The sequence below is a fragment of the Mytilus galloprovincialis genome, chromosome 1 (assembly GCF_965363235.1).
Source record: "Mytilus galloprovincialis chromosome 1, xbMytGall1.hap1.1, whole genome shotgun sequence".
Classification (NCBI taxonomy): Eukaryota; Metazoa; Mollusca; class Bivalvia; order Mytilida; family Mytilidae; genus Mytilus; species Mytilus galloprovincialis.
The window spans coordinates 55,372,066-55,393,859 of NC_134838.1; the positions used below are offsets into that span (position 1 = coordinate 55,372,066).

Genomic DNA, 21,794 nt, shown 5'->3' on the forward strand with positions numbered 1-21,794 from the left:
CAATTTAATACTCATCTGGTTAAGTGTTAAGGATGAGACCTGTTTTAAGTTTTTTATTTTACTAATTTTATATTGTCAAGGAAATATTAAGCTTCTCAATGATCGAAATAAGTGTTTTTCAAACTGCAATATATCCAATGAAATTTTTCCAACTAAGTGTGTGGTTCTGTTTTTCGGTATCATATGTTACATGGACGGTAGTTTTTCTTTCAGATAATATTACATACAATCTGCAATTAAAGTTCCTAAAACGTTATTACCTTCATAAAGTAGGCGAGACACTGGGTACTGAAGAACCCTTACAATTTTTTTCTGAATGTTTTTTGTGAAGAACAGTGGAAGATCCAGCCATTTGAAAAAAGGGGTTCCCAACCCAGGACAAAGGGGGGGGGGGGTTCCAACTATATGTCCCCATTCATATGCATTGATCGTCCAAAAAAAAGGGGGGTTCCAACCCCTGGAACCCTTCCCCTGGATCTGACACTGAAGAATCATACAAGTGAAGGGAGATAATTCAAATAGGATATTTATTTACACATTCAATTTCAGGTAAATATTACTAACATCTTCAAGTATATATATATATTATTAAAGACAGTTGTACTAGGGGTTTCGGTGGCTGAATGGTCTAAGTAGTTACTACTGCAATCACTAGCCAGTCAACACTGAGGTGAGTTGGAACCCCGCTTGTGCGAGTGCACTTGACTCCAATCTTATTTGACTAGGATTGTCAGTTTTCCTATCAAAGGTCTGTGGTTTCGTCAGGCACTCCAATTTCCTCCACCAATAAAAACTGGCCGATACAAAATACATTTGTAGCCTAAATGAGGTGCTTAAGGGCATACGATACAGTTTTGATAAAAATTTCCATATTGACAATTTTTTACCTGTTTTAATCAAGTATGTAATAAAAAATATACCTTCATGTGCTACTTTTTGAGTAAAATAAGGTCGAAATTTTGTATATTTGCTTAAAATTCGGATTTGTGGGCGTATTTTCCATTTCAAAAGAAAGACATAACTTTTTTGTTCTAAAAGATAAACACAAATTGTTTTTTGTTAAATGGTTTGTAATTTCTGTATTTTATAAGTATCTTAAAAATTAATACATTTTTTATTCAGAAATAATTCATATTTATCAAATGTTCATGAATATAGAAAAAAACATCATTTTTTTCTGTATATTTGTCAAATTAAAAAAAATTGCACTATTCACGTTTTCATGAAAATTGGCACACATTATCTTCTCACGTAATCAAACCAAATGGCATTTTAAAAAAGAGGGGTCCATGAACTCGTTTTCAAGTTAAATAAGTTTGAATGATAAAAATCAGTTGAAAACAGCATCTTTTCCCGATAAGTCAAAGTTTGACTTCGAGAAAATAACAATTTACGTTAGCAACGTCATTACCTCCCCTGTAACTGTATCGTATGCCCTTAAAAGTGGCCTTTAAATCAATCAAAATCAATGTATCTAGTACATGGATTATTTGGGAGGAGTATATATTTGTGTTGTGTGTGTCCATAAGACTTATGTTTACATTGACCAGTAAAGTTTGTTGTATGAAGCTTAGAACAGAAGAATACATTCTTGTGAATAAATTTCATGTAGATGAATATGTGCTCCTCATAAACCATTTAACTATTGAGTTGACAAACCTTATAGTTTGAGTGTTCATATCCTATAAATGTACATGTAATATATGTGATTTCTTCCAGTAGGAGGGTATGCTCAACTTTGCAGTTAGCTTATTACATAACCTTTGATATAATAAATCTAGTCTGAAGATGACTCTTGTGTCTTGCTATGAAATGTTTTAGGAGTTATGTACCAATTGATATAACTTACAATTTACATTTAAGAGGTTACTTCATTAATGTTATTTACATGTTAGGAAAACTTAATAATTCATTACTCATATAGCTCAATTATATTATGGAATTGTAAGTGCCTATCAGCAATACTTTTTTGTTGAATTTGTATTTAATTCACTTGAAAGCCTTATATAGCTAAATAATATCTCATGAGGGTTTGAAGAATAGACTTTAATGATTAGTAAAAAGGGGAGGGGGGTTGGGGAGTGATTATATTAGAAAAGTACTACCAACTATTTTATATAATCACCAACAAAAAAATCATCAAAATATATAAACAGTATTTTAGACCTATCTTTTGTCAGTCTATAGCTATCTTCTCTTCATGGTTATGAAACAACAAAAAAAATCTTGAAAGAATAATAAATTTAGAGTTTTTTTTTATATTTGAAAATAGATTAAGATGAATGAATTATTTCTTACAGGGACCTGAAAAGTAGAGTGCCTTTTACAGAACAATGTCAACAGGTTAGTGTACATGTACATGGTTTACTCTTACTAATAAATTGCGACTTGGAGAGTTGTCTCATTGGCACCCATACCACATCTATGTTAACTCTACTCTGCTCAGTGTTAAAATTTCAGTGTTAGGTTTTACACATTTTGAAAATACTTTTAGTCAATCTCAGTTTAAAATTATTTTGTAATTGAAATTTAAAGCTGAAACCATGACATGCTCATTTTGGGATTCACTTATTGAAGTGGCTAAAAGGATATGTTTATCAGTTCACACCAACGTTAAACATCCAGTCATGCAGTTTAATGACCTGTCCCATAACTCTTGAACTAAAACACTGTAGCTAGTACCGCTATCCATAAAATCTTTGGAAAAAGTTGTATTTGTATATGAAAAGTGTGACAATTCATATATTGTTTCTGCTTTAGGGACTCTCCTGAATCATGGGGAAATGATATCAAACATTTTAACTACACATCTCAGATGCATACTACAAGTTAAAAAAAATGTAGTAGAATAGTCTTTGAGGAAAACAGCATCCTAGAACATTTTAAAAGTAAATCATAACAGTTGATTTATATTTGAATTGAATTATGATTATAACAACCCCAATAGTAGGCCACTGTCCTAGTTTACATTTCATTGAGATATATTACCGGTATATATATTTTTATGGCCCCACAACAAAGTTGTCAGTGCCATATAGTTTTACCCTTGTCCTTCATTCCGAAATTCCATCATTCTGAAATTCCGTCATTCTGTCATTCTGTCATTCCGCAACAAATCATTATACAGAGTTTTTTTTCTAAACGCCTTCAGATATTGGGCTGATTTTTGGTATGTGAGTTAACCTTGATGAGTTACAGATCAAGTTTCATTCCCCTCCGCTAATTTTGCCAAAATTAAGGGTTTACAACTTTGAAAATCTACCATCATGTTTGTGTCCACATGTGTTATTGAAATTGCAGATTTTTCAACTTTTTGAGACAGGGCCATTCGTGTCACTTTGACACATCTAGTTAGCTCACCTGACCTGAAAGGTCAAGTGAGCTTTTCTCATCACTTGGCGTCCGTTGTCCGTAAACTTTTACAAAACTCTTCTCCTCTGAAACTACTGTGCCAAATTTAACCAAACTTGGCCACAATCATCCTTGGGGTATCTAGTTTAAAAAAATGTGTCCGATGACCTGGCCATCCAACCAAGATGGCCGCCATGGCTAAAAATAGAACACAGGGGTAAAATGTATATTTTGGCTTATATCTTTGAAACCAAAACATTTAGAGCAAACCTTACATGGGGGTAAAATTGTTGATCAGGTCAAGATCTATCTGCCCTGAAATTTTCAGATGAATCGGACAACCTGTTGTTGGGTTGCTGCCCCTGAATTGGTTATTTTAAGGAAATTTTGCAGTTTTGGTTATTATCTTGAATACAATTATAGATAGAGATAAACTGTAAACAGCAATAATGTTCAGCAAAGTAAGATCTACAAATAAGTCAACATGACCAAAATTGTCAGTCAACCCCTTAAGCAGTTATTGCCCTTTATAGTCAATTTTTAACAACTTTTCTTCATTTTTGTAACTTGTACAAAACTTCTTCTGTTCTAAAACTATGGGCCAAATTTAACCAATCTTGGCCACAATCATTACTAGGGCATCTATTTTAAAAAAAAGTGTCTAATGACCCAGCCTACCAACCAAGATGGCCGACATCAGTAAATACAGTAACAGGTGAGCGACACAGGTTCTTGAGAGCCTCTAGTTTTATATCTGACAGTCTACATGTAGTTTTAAGATTTTCTACACCAATTTAATGCTTCACTTCATATAAAAAAAGTCATTTTTAATTTGATCGAACACTGCTAGATATTTTCAGGTTTGTAATTAGAAGACAACATATTTTCTTTTTGGCCTGATTCATATTTGAACTTCGATTCACCTTCAGTCTATATTTAAAGAGAAATTCTGTTCATATCTATACACCAAACAAAATTACAAGGTTTGTTTCCAAATGAAGTTGATGATTTTATATTTATATTATGTTGTCATCTTCATCGATTTGTTATAAGATCAATTGAATCTCATTTCTTCTGAAACATTTATGTTTTTTTCTTCATTTCAAACTGTTTCAATGCTAACCATAAATATGTGTTTCTTTAATGCTGCCAGCCTGCAGTTATTGGATGACTATATTTTCTTGTATGCGACAAAATCCTCGCAAAATAAAGTCATTGGACCTACAGAAACCAAACAGATCTGCGTTTGATGCTATAATTGTTTGGAAAGGCAAAGGTGATGATGGTGTTGTAACTTTATTGTATATTCATTTTATTTCATGTGATTAATAAACATAATATGCATACATGTCAGTTTATTTATTGAGTGTACACTGAATTTTTAGCTCACCTGGCCCGAAGGGCCAAGTGAGCTTTTCCCATCACTTTGCGTCCGGCGTCCGTCGTCCGTCGTCGTCCTGCGTCCGTCGTCGTTAACTTTTACAAAAATCTTCTCCTCTGAAACTACTGGGCCAAATTAAACCAAACTTGGCCACAATCATCATTGGGGTATCTAGTTTAAAAAATGTGTCCGGTGACCCGGCCAACCAACCAAGATGGCCGCCATGGCTAAAAATAGAACATAGGGGTAAAATGCAGTTTTTGGCTTATAACTCAAAAACCAAAGCATTTAGAGCAAATCTGACACGAGGTAAAATTGTTCATCAGGTCAAGATCTATCTGCCCTGAAATTTTCAGATGAATCGGACAACCCGTTGTTGGGTTGCTGCCCCTGAATTGGTAATTTTAAGGAAATTTTACTGTTTTTGGTATTTATCTTGAATATTATTATAGATAGAGATAAACTGTAAACAGCAATAATGTTCAGCAAAGTAAGATTTACAAATAAGTCAACCTGACCCAAATGGTCAGTTGACCCCTTTAGGAGTTATTGCCCTTTATAGTCAATTTTTAACCATTTTTCGTAAATCTTAGTTATCTTTTAGAAAAATCTTCTCCTCTGAAACTACTGGGCCAAATTAAACCAAACTTGGCCACAATCATCATTCGGGTATCTAGTTTAAAAAATGTGTCCGGTGACCCGGCCAACTAACCAAGATGGCCACCACGGCTAAAAATAGAACATAGGGGTAAAATGCAGTTTTTGGCTTATAACTCAAAAACTAAAGCATTTAGAGCAAATCTGACATGGGGGTAAAATTGTTTATAGGGTCAAGATCTATCTGCCCTGAAATTTTCAGATGAATCGGACAACCTGATGTTGGGTTGCTGCCCCTGAATTGGTAATTTTAAGGAAATTTTGCTGTTCTTGGTTATTATCTTGAACATTATTATAGATAGAGATAAACTGTAAACAGCAATAATGTTAAGCAAAGTAAGATTAACAAATAAGTCTACATGACGGAAATGGTCAGTTGACCCCTTTAGGAGTTATTGCCCTTTATAGTCAATTTTTAACCATTTTTCGTAAATCTTAGTAATCTTTTAGAAAAATCTTCTCCTCTGAAACTACTGGGCCAAATTTAACCACACTTAGCCATAATCATCATTGGGGTATCTAGTTAAAAAAATGTGTCGGGTAACTCAGCCAACAAACCAAGATGGCGGCCATGGCTAAAAAAAGAACATGGGGGTAAAATGCAGTTTTTGGCTTATAACTCAAAAACCAAAGCATTAAGAGCAAATCTGACAGGAAGTAAAATTGTTGATCAGGTCACGATCTATCTGCCCTGAAATTTTCAGATGAATCGGATAATCGGTTGTTAGGTTGCTGCCCCTGAATTGGTAATTTTGAGGAAATTTTGCTGTTTTTTTTGTTATCTTGAATATTATTATAGATAGAGATAAACTGTAAACAGCAATAATGAACAGCAAAGTAAGAACTAAAAATAAGTCACTATGACCAAAATAGTCGATTGACCCCCTAAGGAGTTATGGCCCTTCATAGTAAATTTTTAACAATTTTCTTAAAATTTGAAGATTTTCAATAACATTTTCCACAGAAAGTACTCTTATAGATAGAGATTATTGTAAGCAGCAAGAATGTTTAGTAAAGTAAGATCTACAAACACATCACCATCACCAAAACACAATTTTGTCATGAATCCATCTGTGTCCATTGTTTAATATTCACAAAGACCAAGGTGAGTGACACAGGCTCTTTAGAGCCTCTAGTTGTTTTAGCTCATCTGTCTCCTAAACATTGTATTTTTTAGCTAGTTTTTTTAAATTTTATTTTGCAGAATTTTTATGTAAATATCATGAGGTTTTTATACTTTATCTTTTTGTTGTCCAACCCACAATCATACGTTCAATGAAGTGGAACTAATTTAACTTCCGTCATCAGCAATGTCAACATTTAGGTTCAGTTTGTGGTTATTAGGTCACCTGGCATAAATGAAAAATTACGAACAGATATTCTTTTCAAGTGTGAAAAACATCAACAAAATTTAAACATAATCGGGAATGTCCTTATTAAAATAGTCTTCGTCTCACAACGTATAACACTTTAGCTATTTGACCAACAATGTTTAAAAAAAAAAAAACAGAACAAATTTAATGTCATTTTTCCCTATTTTTGAATGTAATTATAAGTCTGTTTTAACTGGCAAGAATACCCCTAAAGCGGACAACCTGTATATTGTTTAAATTGCTGTCATTGAATATCAAGAAAGAAAATAGATCCCGAAATTGATTTGAAATTTTAATACTCAATAGTTTTCCTGAAAAATATTCCTGTCCCTTGGGCATTATTAGTGTACGTCCAGATGACCAAATGGCCGAATACAGAGAATTGATAGTCTAAATTTGAAATAGATGGTGATCTCTTTATCTAGTAGAATAAAACTTTAATATCTATGAATTTAAGCATTTTTATACAGAATGGACATAATATCAATTTTTGATTTTTTTGCGAAGTTTCCCTTTAAGCCAAAAATTGGTAAAATTTTGTAAAACCAATTCAATTGTTCACTCCTATCTTTGCTCTGTATTGATTTTTACAGTAGACTTGGTAGAGAGACATTGATTTTATGTTACATCATATCTGTATTAGTCTGCAAATTCTGTGCAATAAACCAGATTGGAACAAAAGTTATTTCAATGCATTCTATAGTGCATTCTTTAAATTTCCTGGAAACTTCTACAAATGGTGATTACTTTCACCTTCATTGAAGAGAAAAAAAGTATCGTGTAGAATTTTACTACCATATTTGAAATTGTATCATTAATTGATATAGGTATTCAAACGGTTCTAACATTAATCTTAGAGGGAGAAATATTTTTAAACATAGTTTTTCTCAATTCAAAACCAGACATGAGGTACTTCAGTAAGAAAGGTGCCTATTAACATGTAAGCAATATCTTTCACTCTTTTTGTTTTGGGCACAAATTTTGTACTGTTAGTTCTGAGTTAAGTTTTAAACATTAAAGGTTCTTCAACAGACTCCATAGTGCATTATTAAAATAAAAGGGATGAATGAAATTTTTTTAAATGCTACAAGGTTCTACCTTCGTGTGGCATACTTTTTACTGGATATATTTTCCTCTACATCCATTTTACCTTTTTTTTATGCCCCACCAACGATAGTAGAGGGGCATTATGTTTTGTGGTCTGTGGCTCCGTTCTTGCATCTGTTCGTCGGCACTTCGTCCGTCCGTTCAGGTGAAAGTTTTTGGTCAAGGTAGTTTTTGATGAAGCTGAAGTCCAATCAACTTGAAACTTAGTACACTTGTTGCTTATGATATGATCTTTCTAATTTTAAAGCCAAATTAGACTTTTGACCCCAATTTCACGTTCCACTGAACATAGAAAATGCAAGGGGGAGTTTTAGGTTAAAGTTTTTGGTCAAGGTAGTTTTTGATGAAGCTGAAGTCCAATCAACTTGAAACTTAGTACACTTGTTGCTTATGATATGATCTTTCTAATTTTAAAGCCAAATTAGTCTTTTGACCCCAATTTCACGGTCCACTGAACATAGAAAATGAAAGTGGGAGTTTCAGGTTAAAGTTTTTGGTCAAGGTAGTTTTTGATGAAGCTGAAGTCCAATCAACTTGAAACTTAGTACATATGTTCCCTATAGTATAATCTTTCTAATTTTAATGCCAAATTAGATTATTACCCAATTTTTACAGTCCATGGAACATGGAAAAGGATAGTGCAAGTGGGGCATCCGTGTACTTTGGACACATTCTTGTTTATTGAGAATTTAAAGTTTTGTTTATTCTATATTTTGAACTTTAAAATAAATGAGTTTCACTGAAGACATATACAGGATATATTTTGTCAAAGTTATTCATTTCATTTATGTTTTAAAGGTTGTACAATTACCACTTGTTCATATATTTAAAAATCCGGTAAAGTTATATTTTATTCTGTAAGGTTCAAGCTCAACCTTTGGAGAACATGTCATGTTTAGCTTACTTCTATAAAATGACTATTTCATTCCTTTATATATCAGCCTTTTTGGAACACTTACATTCTGCTAACACTTTATGTAACAAAATATAGTTAATCAATAGAACTAAATGAATAGGGATTTGAATATCAAAGGTTCATATTTGGCCTGGTTTATAGTTGACCTTACAAGGTATTTGTCTAAGCAGCTTATGAATTGAGTATGATAATCTACCAAACTTCCCAATTACTTGGAACTTGATGATATTTTAAATTTTAAGATGGTACCAAACACCTTGACTAAAATTGATTTGGTTCATTTAATTTTTGGAAAGATTAGAACTTGTTCTAAATTTTTACTAAGGCACCAACCTCCCTAACAACACGACAGGTTAGCTACTGTTACTAAATGTATTCACACTGAAATATAGTTCCCTATGGTTCTCATGTATGTGCACATATACACTTATAAACTGAAAAAATGGGTATATTATCGGAGCAGTTCATTCAAGAATGTATGTCATAAAGGTGTGTTGATGTGCAGGCTTTTTTTTAAAAAAAAAATTTGATTAGGTAATTGGGTATTGATACAATACTAGTATGATTGACAACTGTCATTATCACTAAACAATCAGAGACAAGGTGGACCTTTAATTACAATGCCCCACCTCCTAAACTGTCAATCAAATCGACCACATTACTTATCAACCTCAGTCTTACATAACTATACAAACCCTGCAATATACAATTTAATATACAAATATTTGACCTAATAATTGAATATACAAATGTATATATTAGATGTTTGATATATATAAGGATGATAGATTCATTTATTGCCTATTACTTTTGATCTACATTACATAAAGTGATTCTGTAAATTATATCTGAAAGATAAATGATTAATGGATTAACAAGATCTTTAAAAAAAAGAATGGAAGATGAATATAAATATGAATATATAAAAGGTATTTAAGTAAGGCATATAATTTACTTGATAAATTTCCAATAATCATCTGTAATTAATCAACAATTAAGATAAGTTCACTTTTTTTATGGCCCTGCAACGTAATTCCGTCATTCTGTCATCCTCCAACAAACCATTATACAGAGTTTTTTTTCTAAACGCTTTCAGATATTGGGCTGATTTTTGGTATGTGAGTTAACCATGATGAAATACAGCTCAAGTTTAAGTTTTGTTCTGCTCCACTAATTTTTGCCGAAATTACGGGCTTTGGAATTTGAAAAATTGTTGAAAATCAGAGTTATACAGACTTTTTTAGCTCACCTGGTCTAAAAGGCCAAGTGAGCTTTTCTCATCACTTGGCGTCCGTCGTCCGTCGTCGTTAACTTTTACAAAAATCTTCTCTGAAACTACTTGGCCAAAGGAGTAGGGGCATTAAGGCCTGGTTTTGGCCCAAGAAAATAAAATGTTTGATAACTTTTTCAAATTGGCACATAATCTTTAGAAATGCATAGGGTCAAGAAATATAAATGAAAAACATTAAGATTCTTATGTGATGACGTCACAATTACGTCATAATATGTACTGTTTTCACAAAAACAATGAAAATTCAGAATTTATGCAGTTTTTGTCGAGCCTGCAACTTTTGTTGCAGAAAGCTCGACATAGGGATAGAGATCCGGCGGCGGCTACGGCGGCTACGGCAGCGGCGGCGGCGTTAGCTAACTTCTTAAAAGCTTTATATTTTAGAAGGTGGAAGACCTGGATGCTTCATACTTTGTATATAGATGCCTCATGTTACGAAGTTTCTGTCAGTCACATGTCCAATGTCCTTGACCTCATTTTCATGGTTCAGTGACCACTTGAAAAAAAAGTTCAGATTTTTTGTATTGTTAAATTCTCTCTTATTATAAGTAATAGGATAACTATATTTGATATGTGCGTACCTTGCAAGGTCCTCATGTCTGTCAGACAGTTTTCACTTGACCTCGACCTCATTTCATGGATCAGTGAACAAGGTTAAGTTTTGGTGGTCAAGTCCATATCTCAGATACTATAAGCAATAGGTCTAGTATATTCGGTGTATGGAATGATTGTAAGGTGTACATGTCCAACTGGCAGGTGTCATCTGACCTTGACCTCATTTTCATGGTTCAGTGGTTATAGTTAAATTTTTGTGTTTTGGTCTGTTTTTTTCATACTATATGCAATAGGTCTACTATATTTGTTGTATGGAATGATTGTAAGGTGTACATGTCTAGCGGGCAGATGGCATGTGACCTTGACCTCATTTTCATGGTTCAGTGGTTATAGTAAAATTTTTGTGTTTTGGTCTGTTTTTTTCATACTATATGCAATAGGTCTACTATATTTGTTGTATGGAATGATTGTAAGGTGGACATGTCTAGAGGGCAGATGGCATGTGACCTTGACCTCATTTTCAAGGTTCAGTGGTCAACGTTAAGTTTGTGAGTTTTGGTCTTTTTATCTAATACTATATGCCATAGGTCAACTATATTTGGTGTATGGAAATATTTTATGATCTTTATGTCAGTAGTGCAGGTTTCTTTTGACCGTGACCTCATTTTCACGGTTCATTGCACAGTGTTAAGTTTTTGTGTTTTGGTGTATTTTTATTAAACTATAAGTAATAGGTCAACTATATATGTTGTATAGAAGCATTGTTAGCTGGACATGTCTGCCTGGCATGGTTCATCTGACCTTGACCTCATTTTCATGGTTCATTGGTCTTTGTTTAGTAATCTTGGTTAATGTTAAATTTATGAGACAGTTGTAATAAAGCTTTATACTTAGGACTATCAACATAATATCAATGATTAGTATAGAAGGCGAGACATTTCAGCGTGTGCACTCTTGTCTATCTTTATTTCTGTTGTGGAAACATCGTGCGCAGCCAAGAAACAACAAAATAATTTAACTGAAGCTTTATTATTACTATTGACAAAATCTCACGAAATATAAAGTTGTTTCTTGGGTGCGCACATACTTTTTCAATCGAAAATATACTTAAAAATTTGATGAAAAACAAGGAAAAACACAAAATTTACAAAATATGCAAATTAAGGCATGATTTGTTGCCATGGTAACTTGTTCAATGTCCAAAATTATTTAGTTTTTCTGAATACCTTCTACCTGAGATACTTTTCGGTAATTTTAAAATATGTATGATAACTTTTAAATTTGCAGTAATTTTTGGGCCAAATAAGGGCCTTATTGCCCCTACTCCTTTAACCAAACTTGGCCACAAACATCATTGGGGTATCTAGTTTAAAAAATGTGTCCAGTGACCCGGCCAACCAACTAAGATGGCCGCCATGGCTAAAAATAGAACATAGGGGTAAAATGTAGATTTTAGATTATAACTCTGAAACCGAAGCATTTAGAGCAAATCTGACATGAAGTTAAATTGTTTATCAAGTCAAGATCTATCTGCCCTGAAATTTTCAGACGAATCGGACAACCCATTGTTGGGTTGCTGCCCTGGAATTGGCAATTTTAAGGAAATTGTACCAATTTTGGGCTATTATCTTGAATATTATTATAGATAGAGATAAACTGTAAACAGGAATAATGTTCAGCAAAGTAAGATTTACAAATAAGTCAACATGACCGAAATGGTCAGTTAACCCCTTTAGGAGTTATTGCCCTTTATAGTAAATTTTTAACCATTTTTCGTAAATCTTAGTAATCTATTACAAAAATCTTCTCCTCTGAAACTTGGCCACAATCATCTTTGGTGTATCTAGTTTAAAAAATGTGTGGCGTGACCCGGCCATCCAACCAAGATGGCTGCCATGGCTAAAAATAGAACATAGGGGTGAAATGTAGATTTTGACTTATATCTCTGAAACCAAAGCATTTAGAGCAAATCTGACGAGGTAAAATTGTTCATAAAGTGAAAATCTATCTGTCCTGAAATTTACAAATGAATTGTACAACCGGTTGTTGGGTTGCTGCCCCAAAATAAGTAATTTGAAGGAAATTTTGCAGATTTTGGTTATTATCTTGAATATTATTATAGAAAGAGATAAACTGTAAACAGCAATAATGTTTAGCAAAGTATGATCTACAAATAAGTCAACATGACCAAAATTATCAGTTGACCCCTTAAGGGGTTATTGCCCTTTATAGTCAATTTTGACCAATTTTTCTTAAATTTTTGTAATCTTTTACAAAAATCTTCTCCTCTGAAACTACTGGGCCAATTTTAACCAAACTTGGCCACAATCATTATTTGGATATCTAAATTAAAAAAATGTGTGGCGTGACCTGGCCAACCAACCAAGATGGCCACCATGGCTTAAAATAGAACATAGGTGTGAAATGTAGATTTTGGCTTATATCTCTGAAACCAAAGCATTTAGAGCAAATCTGACATATTTCAAATTGTTTATCAGGTCAAGATCCATCTACCCTGAAATATTTAGACAAATCGGACAACCTGTTGTTGGGTTGCTGCCCCTGAATTAGTAATTTTAAGGAAAATTGGCAGATTTTGGTTATCTTTAATATTATTATAGATAGAGATAAACTGTAAACAGCAATAATGTTCAGCAAAATAAGATCTACAAATAAGTCAACATGACCAAAATTGTCAATTGACCCCTTAAGGAGTTATTGCCCTTTATAGTCAATTGTTAACAATTTTCATAAAGTTTTGTTAATTTTTGTAAATTTTTAGGAAATATTTTCCACTGTAATTACTAGGGCAAGTTCATTATAGATAAAGATAATTGTAGTCACAAGAATGTTCAGTAAGGAAAGATCTACAAATACATTACCATCACCAAAACACCATTTTGTCATGAATTTATCTGTGTCCATTGTTAATATGCACATAGACCAAGGTGAGCGACACAGGCTCTTGAGAGCCTCTAGTTTTTAAATGCCTTCAGATATTGGGCTGATTTTTGATATGTGAGTTAACCATGATGAGTTACAGATCAAGTGTAAGTTTTGTTCCTCTCCACTAATTTTGTCGAAATTACAGGCTTTGGACTTTGAGAAATTGTTGAAAATCACAGTTATACAGACTTTTTTTCCAAATGCCTTCAGATGTTGGGCTGATTTTTGGTATGTGAGTTAACCATGATGAGTTACAGATCAAGTTAAAGTTTTGTTTTGCTCCACTAATTTATGTTGAAATTACAGGCTTTGGACTTTTGAGAATTTGTTGAAAATCACAGTTATACAGTCTCTTTTTCTAAACGCCTTCAGAAAAATGCACATTTCAATAAAATAATTTTTTTAATTTGTTTACATTGAAAAAGTACATTTCCAACGCCCTGTGTTGAAAAATACTTTAAAAATTGATCAAAAGGCACTCTACAACCTTTAATCTTCAATGTCTTATTACCTCTGTTTCAACTTACAAAATGCCTCAAAACAACATTTTTAGATTATTTTTGTTGACACTTAAAAGTTCTTAGCTGTTGGTCTAGAATTTATGTCTTACATGGATAGTTGGTAACATTTACTAGAAGTTTTTTTTTTTTTTTAAACATGTTCAGAACAGGCAATATTTTTTGGGTAAGATATAAACTGCAGTTTAAATAAAATTGTGCAAATTAAGAGACCCATATTATTTAATTTGAGCTCATTTTATCCTCAAACTGTAAAATCACTTTTCCTTCTAAATACCATCTGTTAATGCAATTTTCAGCAATAGTGCTTTATTGATTTTCATATTTCCCCACCATACCTTAATATGAAATTATTCAAACTACTCTTCTAATCTTTCCATGAGTGATTTTCATCACTTTGATTATAAAAGTTATTACAAAATATCTATTTTGATTCTGTGACAAAAATAAAAAAGTTTCAAAAAACTTGAACCACACAGTTTATCAGTAAAATGTCATTGGGATATATAGGGTGCAACAAACAGTTTGGTATAAAAAAAAAAAATAGGGTTTATTCCCAACTAAAAATAGACGAACAGAGAAATCCTTTCTCCTTTTTTTTACATAATTGGTGAAAAAAGTATCATGTTTTTTTTGTATTTGAATGTAAAAATTAGTTAATTAGCTTCACTTAAAATCAGAGATCAGGCATCCCCAATTCTCTAGATAGAACTTTTTGTGTGAACCCTCTGAAGGCGAGTTTTGGAAGTGTCTATGGACTACTCAATATCCTTGGAATCATGATTCTCAGAAGTTCTCAAAAAATTTCCATCATTTCAAAGGTAGTTATTTATGTCTTTGGTGGTCAACCCCTTCGGACCACCACTTATTGAGAACTTTGTTATCCATATTTGACTTATGAATGGACTTAGTTTTTTTTGCCAGTGAACATTAAATAGAGTCTGCAGATAAAGTTTTTAAAACAATTTTTGTCGAGCCTGCAACTTTTGTTGCAGAAACCTCGACATAGGGATAGTGATCTGGCGGCGGCGGCATTACAAGGGTTTCATTATCTTTCATGTTGACTGGTACTTTCCACATTTCTAGGTGGTACTTTTCAATTTATTCCATGAATCTCTGATATAAAAATTCCTACATTTAGGCGGTACTTGTCAATAGCATAGGAGGGTAAAAGTACCGGGTACCGCCTCCTAATGAATGGCCTGCATTAGCTCACTTCTTAAAAGCTTTATATTTAGAAGGTGGAAGACCTGGATGCTTCATACTTTGTATATAGATGCCTCATGTTAAGAAGTTTCCGTCAGTCACATGTCCAATGTCCTTGACCTCATTTTCATGGTTCAGTGACCACTTGAAAAAAAAGTTCAGATTTTTTGTAATGTTGAATTCTCTCTTATTATAAGTAATAGGATAACTATATTTGACATGTGCGTACCTTGCAAGGTCCTCATGTCTGTCAGACAGTTTTCACTTGACCTCGACCTCATTTCATGGATCAGTGAACAAGGTTAAGTTTTGGTGGTCAAGTCCATATCTCGGATACTATAAGCAATAGGGCAAGTATATTAGGTGTATGGAAGGACTGTAAGGTGTACATGTCCAACTGGCAGGTGTCATCTGACCTTTGACCTCATTTTCATGGTTCAGTGGTTATAGTTAAAGTTTTGTGTTTTGGTCTGTTTTTCTCATACTATATGCAATAAGTCTACTATATTTGTTGTATGGAATGATTGTAAGGTGTACATGTCTAGCGGGCAGATGTCATGTGACCTTGACCTCATTTTCATGGTTCAGTGGTCAAAGTTAAGTTTTTGAGTTTTGGTCTTTTTTTCTAATACTATATGCCATAGGTCAACTATATTTGGTGTATGGAAATATTTTATGATCTTTATGTCAGTCGTGCAGGTTTTATTTGACCGTGACCTCATTTTCACGGTTCATTGCACAGTGTTAAGTTTTTGTGTTTTGGTCTATATTTTTCTTAAACTATAAGTAATAGGTCAACTATATATGTTGTATAGAAGCATTGTTAACTGAACATGTCTGCCTGGCATGGTTCATCTGACCTTGACCTCATTTTCAAGGTTCATTGGTCTTTGTTTAGTTATCTTGGTTAATGTTATGTTTATGTGACAGTTGTAATAAAGCTTAGCTTTATACTAAGGACTATCAACATAAAATCAATGATTAGTATAGAAGGCGAGACATTTCAGTGTGTGCACTCTTGTTAGATAGATAAGCCATCTTGGATTTTTACCAAACTTGGACAAGCTATTTACAATCAAAAGATAGTATCTACTGTAGTAGAAAATCATTAATGATTTTCCAAATTTTTGTTGAGCTTGTGACTTACAGAGAAAGGAGGCAAGACTGGGTTTCTATAGAATTTTTTTTCAAATGATATTCCTTTTTTGTTGCAAAACAGGGTTTTCTTTTTCAATTTAAACTGGCTTAAAATGATGTTTTTTCTGTAGCTCTTTATATATTTATGTCCTGAATCTCTTCTCTAATTTTTGTTTCGCCGGAGTCAAAAAGCGAGACATAGTTATGCTGTTTCCGGCGGCGATGGCGTCAACAATTGTATTAGTTTGTGATTAGGTCTAGTTTATGGTGAACCAAAAGTGGTAGGTCAATCATATTTGGTATGCAGTTGTATAAGCATTGGCACATCTCATTTCTATGGAAATTATTTGGCCTCGTCCCTCCAGTCATGGTCTATTGACTTCGAAACTTTTGCTTATTTTAAATATATTAGTTTGTGATTGGGTCAGTTTATGTGGAACCACAAGTGGTAGGTCAATGATATTTGGTATGCAGTTGAATAAGCATTGGCACATCTCATTTCCATGGAGATTATTTGGCCCTGCCCCTTCAGTCGTGGTCTATTTATTGACTTCAAAGCTTTTGCTTATTTTACATGTATTAGTAAGTGATTAGGTCAGTTCATGTGGAACCACAAGTGGTAGGTCAATGATAGTTGGTATGCAGTTTTATGAGCATTGGCATATCTCATTTCCATGGAGATAATTTGGCCCCACCCCCTTAGTCATTGCCTATTGACTTTGAAAATTTTTCAAAGTTATCTGTCTTAGTTTGTGATTAGGTCATTTCAAGGGGAACCATTAGTGGAGTTAATTGGTATTCAGTTGTATAAGCATTGGCACATCTCATTTCCATAGAGAATATTTGGCCTCGCCCCTTAGTCACAGTCTAATGACTTTGAAACTTATCTTAGTTTACATGTATTAGTTTGTGATTAGATCAGTTGAAGTGCTAATGTTAAGTCAATGATATTTGGTATGTATATTTATTGGCATCTGCAAGTATCATTTCCATGAAGATTATTTAGTCCCACCCCCTCTTCATGGTTCATTGACTTTGAAACGTTTTCATAGTTTACAAGTTAATGATTGTATTGGTTTGAGAACGACTTTTGATAAGTCAGTGGTATTTGATAGGCAGTTGTATTAGCATTGGCACATCTCATTTACATGGAGATTGTTTATCCATAAAACTCGGTCATGGTTCATTGACTTTGAATATTTGAATAAGTTGTGTAAGATGTCAGAGTATTGCTATTTTGATTTCAACATTTGCATAATCAAAATTACAAAAAGGTGAGACATATCTCTGTGATAACAGTTTATGTTGACATTAATAATAATTCTTTATTTGCAAAACAGACAAAAACCAATTTTGGTTATGGCAAATACATTGACAAACCAAAACATGATGAAACATAATGAAAACTCGTTAATATTATAAGGATCTATAAGAGATATGATAAAAACAGTTATTGTTCTCCTTTCCTCAGTTAATAAGGACCCCAATATTTGATTTTTATCTTAGTGAAATACATTTTAATCATAACTGATATTTTACAATTTGACAAGACCATAGGATTGCCCAGTGTGGGTGTTTTTTGTACTTGGCATGAAAAGGTTACTTAGGAATGTCACTGCATGGTTTGTGAAATGATTTGACTTCAGAATTTCTTTTACAGAAGGAGCCAAACGTAGTACTGGAGGAGTTGCTTATGATTACATTCTTAAGCCAGCCACAGACAATGTCCTTCCTAGACCAATATCACCCCCTAAAGAGAAACCTATTACCCAAGAGGAAATCTTTAGAAAGTTGAAGGCAGCAGAAGAAAGAAGACAGGTAGGTAGACATATTGTGTTGATGCTTTATGAGCTCACTTTGCACATTTTAAGATATCATTTTCCAAACTTAGTTAGTTAAAAAATAAAAATATGACAATTGAGTACAGGCTTATCATATGTCATGAAGTTTCTATCTGACATATGATCATTGTCCTTCATGTCATTTTAATGGTTTAATAACTTCTTGATTTTTTTATGCCCCACCTACGATAGTAGAGGGGCATTATGTTTTCTGGTCTGTGGCTCCGTTCGTGCGTCAGTTCGTCTGTACTTCCGTCCGTTCAGGTTAAAGTTTTTGGTCAGGTAGTTTTTGATGAAGCTGAAGTCCAATCAACTTGAAACTTAGTACACTTGTTGCTTATGATATGATCTTTCTAATTTTAAAGCCAAATTAGACTTGTGACCCCAATTTCACGGTTCACTAAACATAGAAAATGAAAGTGGGAGTTTCAGGTTAAAGTTTTGGGTCAAGGTAGTTTTTGATGAAATTGAAGTCCAATCAACTTGAAACTTAGTACATATGTTCCCTATAGTATAATCTTTCTAATTTTAATGCCAAATTAGATTATTACCCAATTTTTACAGTCCATGGAAAATGGAAAAGGATAGTGCAAGTGGGGCATCCATGTACTTTGGACACATTCTTGTTTTTTTTTTTTGTTTTATCGATGTGAATTTCTCACTTGTTATGGATAATAGGACAAATATATCTGGTATATGGGTTCCTTGCAAGGTCTACATGTCTATCAGACAGGGTTTACATGACCTGGATATCATTTCATGGTTCATTGGTCAATGTTTAACTTTGTAATTATGCCTGTTTCTCTGATACCATAAGCAATGAGTTAACTATAATTGGTGTATGGTATGATTTTAAGGAGTGCATGTCTTCCTGGCAATGTTCATCTGACCTTGACCTCATTTGTATTGATTATTGATAGCATTCATTTTATTTGTAACTATAAAAAAAGACAATGTGGTATGATTGCTAATGAGACAACTGTCCACAAGAGACCAAAATGACACAGAAATTAACAACTATAGGTCACTGTACGGCCTTTAACAATGAGCAAATCCCATTAGTAGCTTTCAGAAATTATATTTCCATGGAGATTATTTGAATCATCTTCCTCAGTCATGGTCTATTAACCTTGAATCCTTTTGTTCCGTTGAAAATGAATAAGTTTGTGATTTAATAGGTCAGTGATAAGGTAACCAATAGTTGTAGGTCAGTTATATTTGGTATGAAGATGCATTAACATTGCCAAATCTTATTTCCATGAGGAATATTTTGCACCACCCCTCAGACTGGATCTATTGACCTTGAATGTTTTTTGTATAGTTTTGCATTGTTTTATATGTCAAATAAGATTAAATAAGGTTAGTTTGAGTACATTGTTTGTAAGTCAATGGTAATCGGTATTCAGATTTATAAGCATTGACATTTCTCATTTGCATTGAGGTTTTTTGACCTGGTGCCTTCGGTCATGGTTTATTGACTTTGAATGTTTTACATAGATAACGTGATATATTTTGCCATTTTATTTTTCAATATTTTCATTACTACCAAAATAATATAATGACAAAACATAACTCTGTCAACAATTTGCTTAAAAAAAATCAATAATTTTGAGAAAAATCTTTTTGTGTTAGGATTTCAATGAAAATTCAAAGTGGTTGGATATTCACCAAAACTCTATATTTATGGAGAAGATATCCAGAATTTATTTTTGGTGTCAAACTTTACAGAAAAATTATATCTAATTAATTCTTTCTGTTCCTCACAAAAAATTGTTAGCAGTTTCCTTCCTGACATATCAATTATTCATTGGATACCAATTTTCATGGGTTTCAGGGGCACAGATGGACCAAGAAATTAAATGCTCAAGGAATGACAAATCTTCTATAGGCTTGTATGCAGACTTTGGCAAAACCATAAAATTAAACATCCACTGACATATAAGTTTTTCTTAATCCACAAAAATTGGTTCCCACGAAAATAAATGAATCCACAGTATGTAGTTAATCAAACTTTTGTTTTTAGTCATTAGAACAACAAAAAGTACAGTTTGCTGCCAAGGAGAAAAACAGAGTACAAGAAGTATTAGCCAAATCAATGGAAGAAGAAGAAAAATTTGCCAGAGAGGTTAAAGCTAAGTTGAGAAGATCTTTGGAAGTCACTAAAGAAAATAGAAATATGCAGATACAAGCACTGCAGGAAAAGTTAAGAGACCATGTAAGTCTTTTTAAACATGAATGAAAAGTTATTGTTTTTAAAGTCACTTATTAAATGATATGATTATTAAAGTTGCAAAATGAGGAAACTATGTGAAATTGGTTTTTAAGAATCTCTTTGTCTGTATAACAGTTTAGATAATAGCCTTTGCAGTTGAATTTCTTACAGAGAATTCACAAATGATGTAGGATTATTTGAATGTCACTGTTTTAAATGTTCAAATAGGTCAAGACTTCATTCAGTGGGATGATGAGACACTTGCCAATGTTATTTTCATACAATGTCATATAGGGATCCTTGTGATGGATTCCAAAGAAGCTTCACATACAGTTTATGTATCATATGACTATGAATGAAGTGAAATGACTTTGGTCTAATATGTCCTGCTGATAGCTAATTTTTATTCTCCAAATTCATCAACTATGGGATTACAAAAATGGATATAATGCTATTTTTTAATCCACCCATCTGATAATCCTGCTGAAGGTTAAGTTGCAGATTAAAGTGGAAGCTAGACACACAATTATTCTTATTAATTTTATTTTTAAAATTGATTTTAATATTTGCCCAATATGATTTTATTAAATAAAACAAATATGTTATCCTTTTTGTCGAGCCTTCGACTTTAGTCGAAAAAGCGAGACTAAGCGATCCTACATTCCGTCGGCGTCGGCGTCGTCGGCGGCGTCAACAAATATTCACTCTGTGGTTAAAGTTTTTGAAAATTTAATAACTTTCTTAAACTGTACTGGATTTCTACCAAACTTTGACAGAAGCTTGTTTATGATCATAAGATAGTATCCAGAAGTAAATTTTGTAAAAATAAAATTCCATTTTTTCCATATTTTACTATAAATGGACTTAGTTTTTTCTGCGGGGAAACAGAACATTCACTCTGTGGTTAAAGTTTTTAGAATTTTAATAACTTTCTCCAACTATCCTGGGTTTGTACCAAACTTGGACAGAAGCTTGTTTATGATCATAAGATGATATCCAGAAGTAAATTTTGTAAAAACAAAATTTCATTTTTTCTGTATTTTACTTATAAATGGACTTAGTTTTTCTGCGGGGAACCATTACATTCACTCTGTGGTTAAAGTTTTTAGAATTTTAATAACTTTCTTAAACTATCCTGGGTTTGTACCAAACTTGGACAGAAGCTTGTTTATGATCATAAGATAGTATCCAGAAGTAAATTTTGTAAATAAATAAATCCATTTTTTCCATATTTTACTTTTAAATGGACTTAGTTTTTCTGCAGGGAACCATTACATTCACTCTGTGGTTAAAGTTTTTAAAA

General features: G+C 33.0%; 1 protein-coding gene across 5 annotated transcripts in view; it reads left to right on the top strand.

The window, feature by feature from the left end:
* Positions 1 to 21,794, top strand: part of LOC143079218 (stathmin-like) — a 51,265-nt gene that overhangs the window by 23,600 nt on the left and 5,871 nt on the right. For 2 of the 5 annotated variants that reach the window (XM_076254451.1, XM_076254458.1), the window contains exons 2-5: positions 2,301 to 2,343; positions 4,505 to 4,627; positions 18,099 to 18,256; positions 20,303 to 20,494. In XM_076254451.1, the coding sequence (XP_076110566.1) occupies positions 2,334 to 2,343; positions 4,505 to 4,627; positions 18,099 to 18,256; positions 20,303 to 20,494 (483 nt within the window). In that variant the 5' untranslated portion in view covers positions 2,301 to 2,333. Of the gene's footprint in view, positions 1 to 2,300; positions 2,344 to 4,494; positions 4,628 to 18,098; positions 18,257 to 20,302; positions 20,495 to 21,794 lie in introns of those variants that run through there. The other 3 variants (XM_076254474.1, XM_076254480.1, XM_076254466.1) reach the window with 2 other exon arrangements.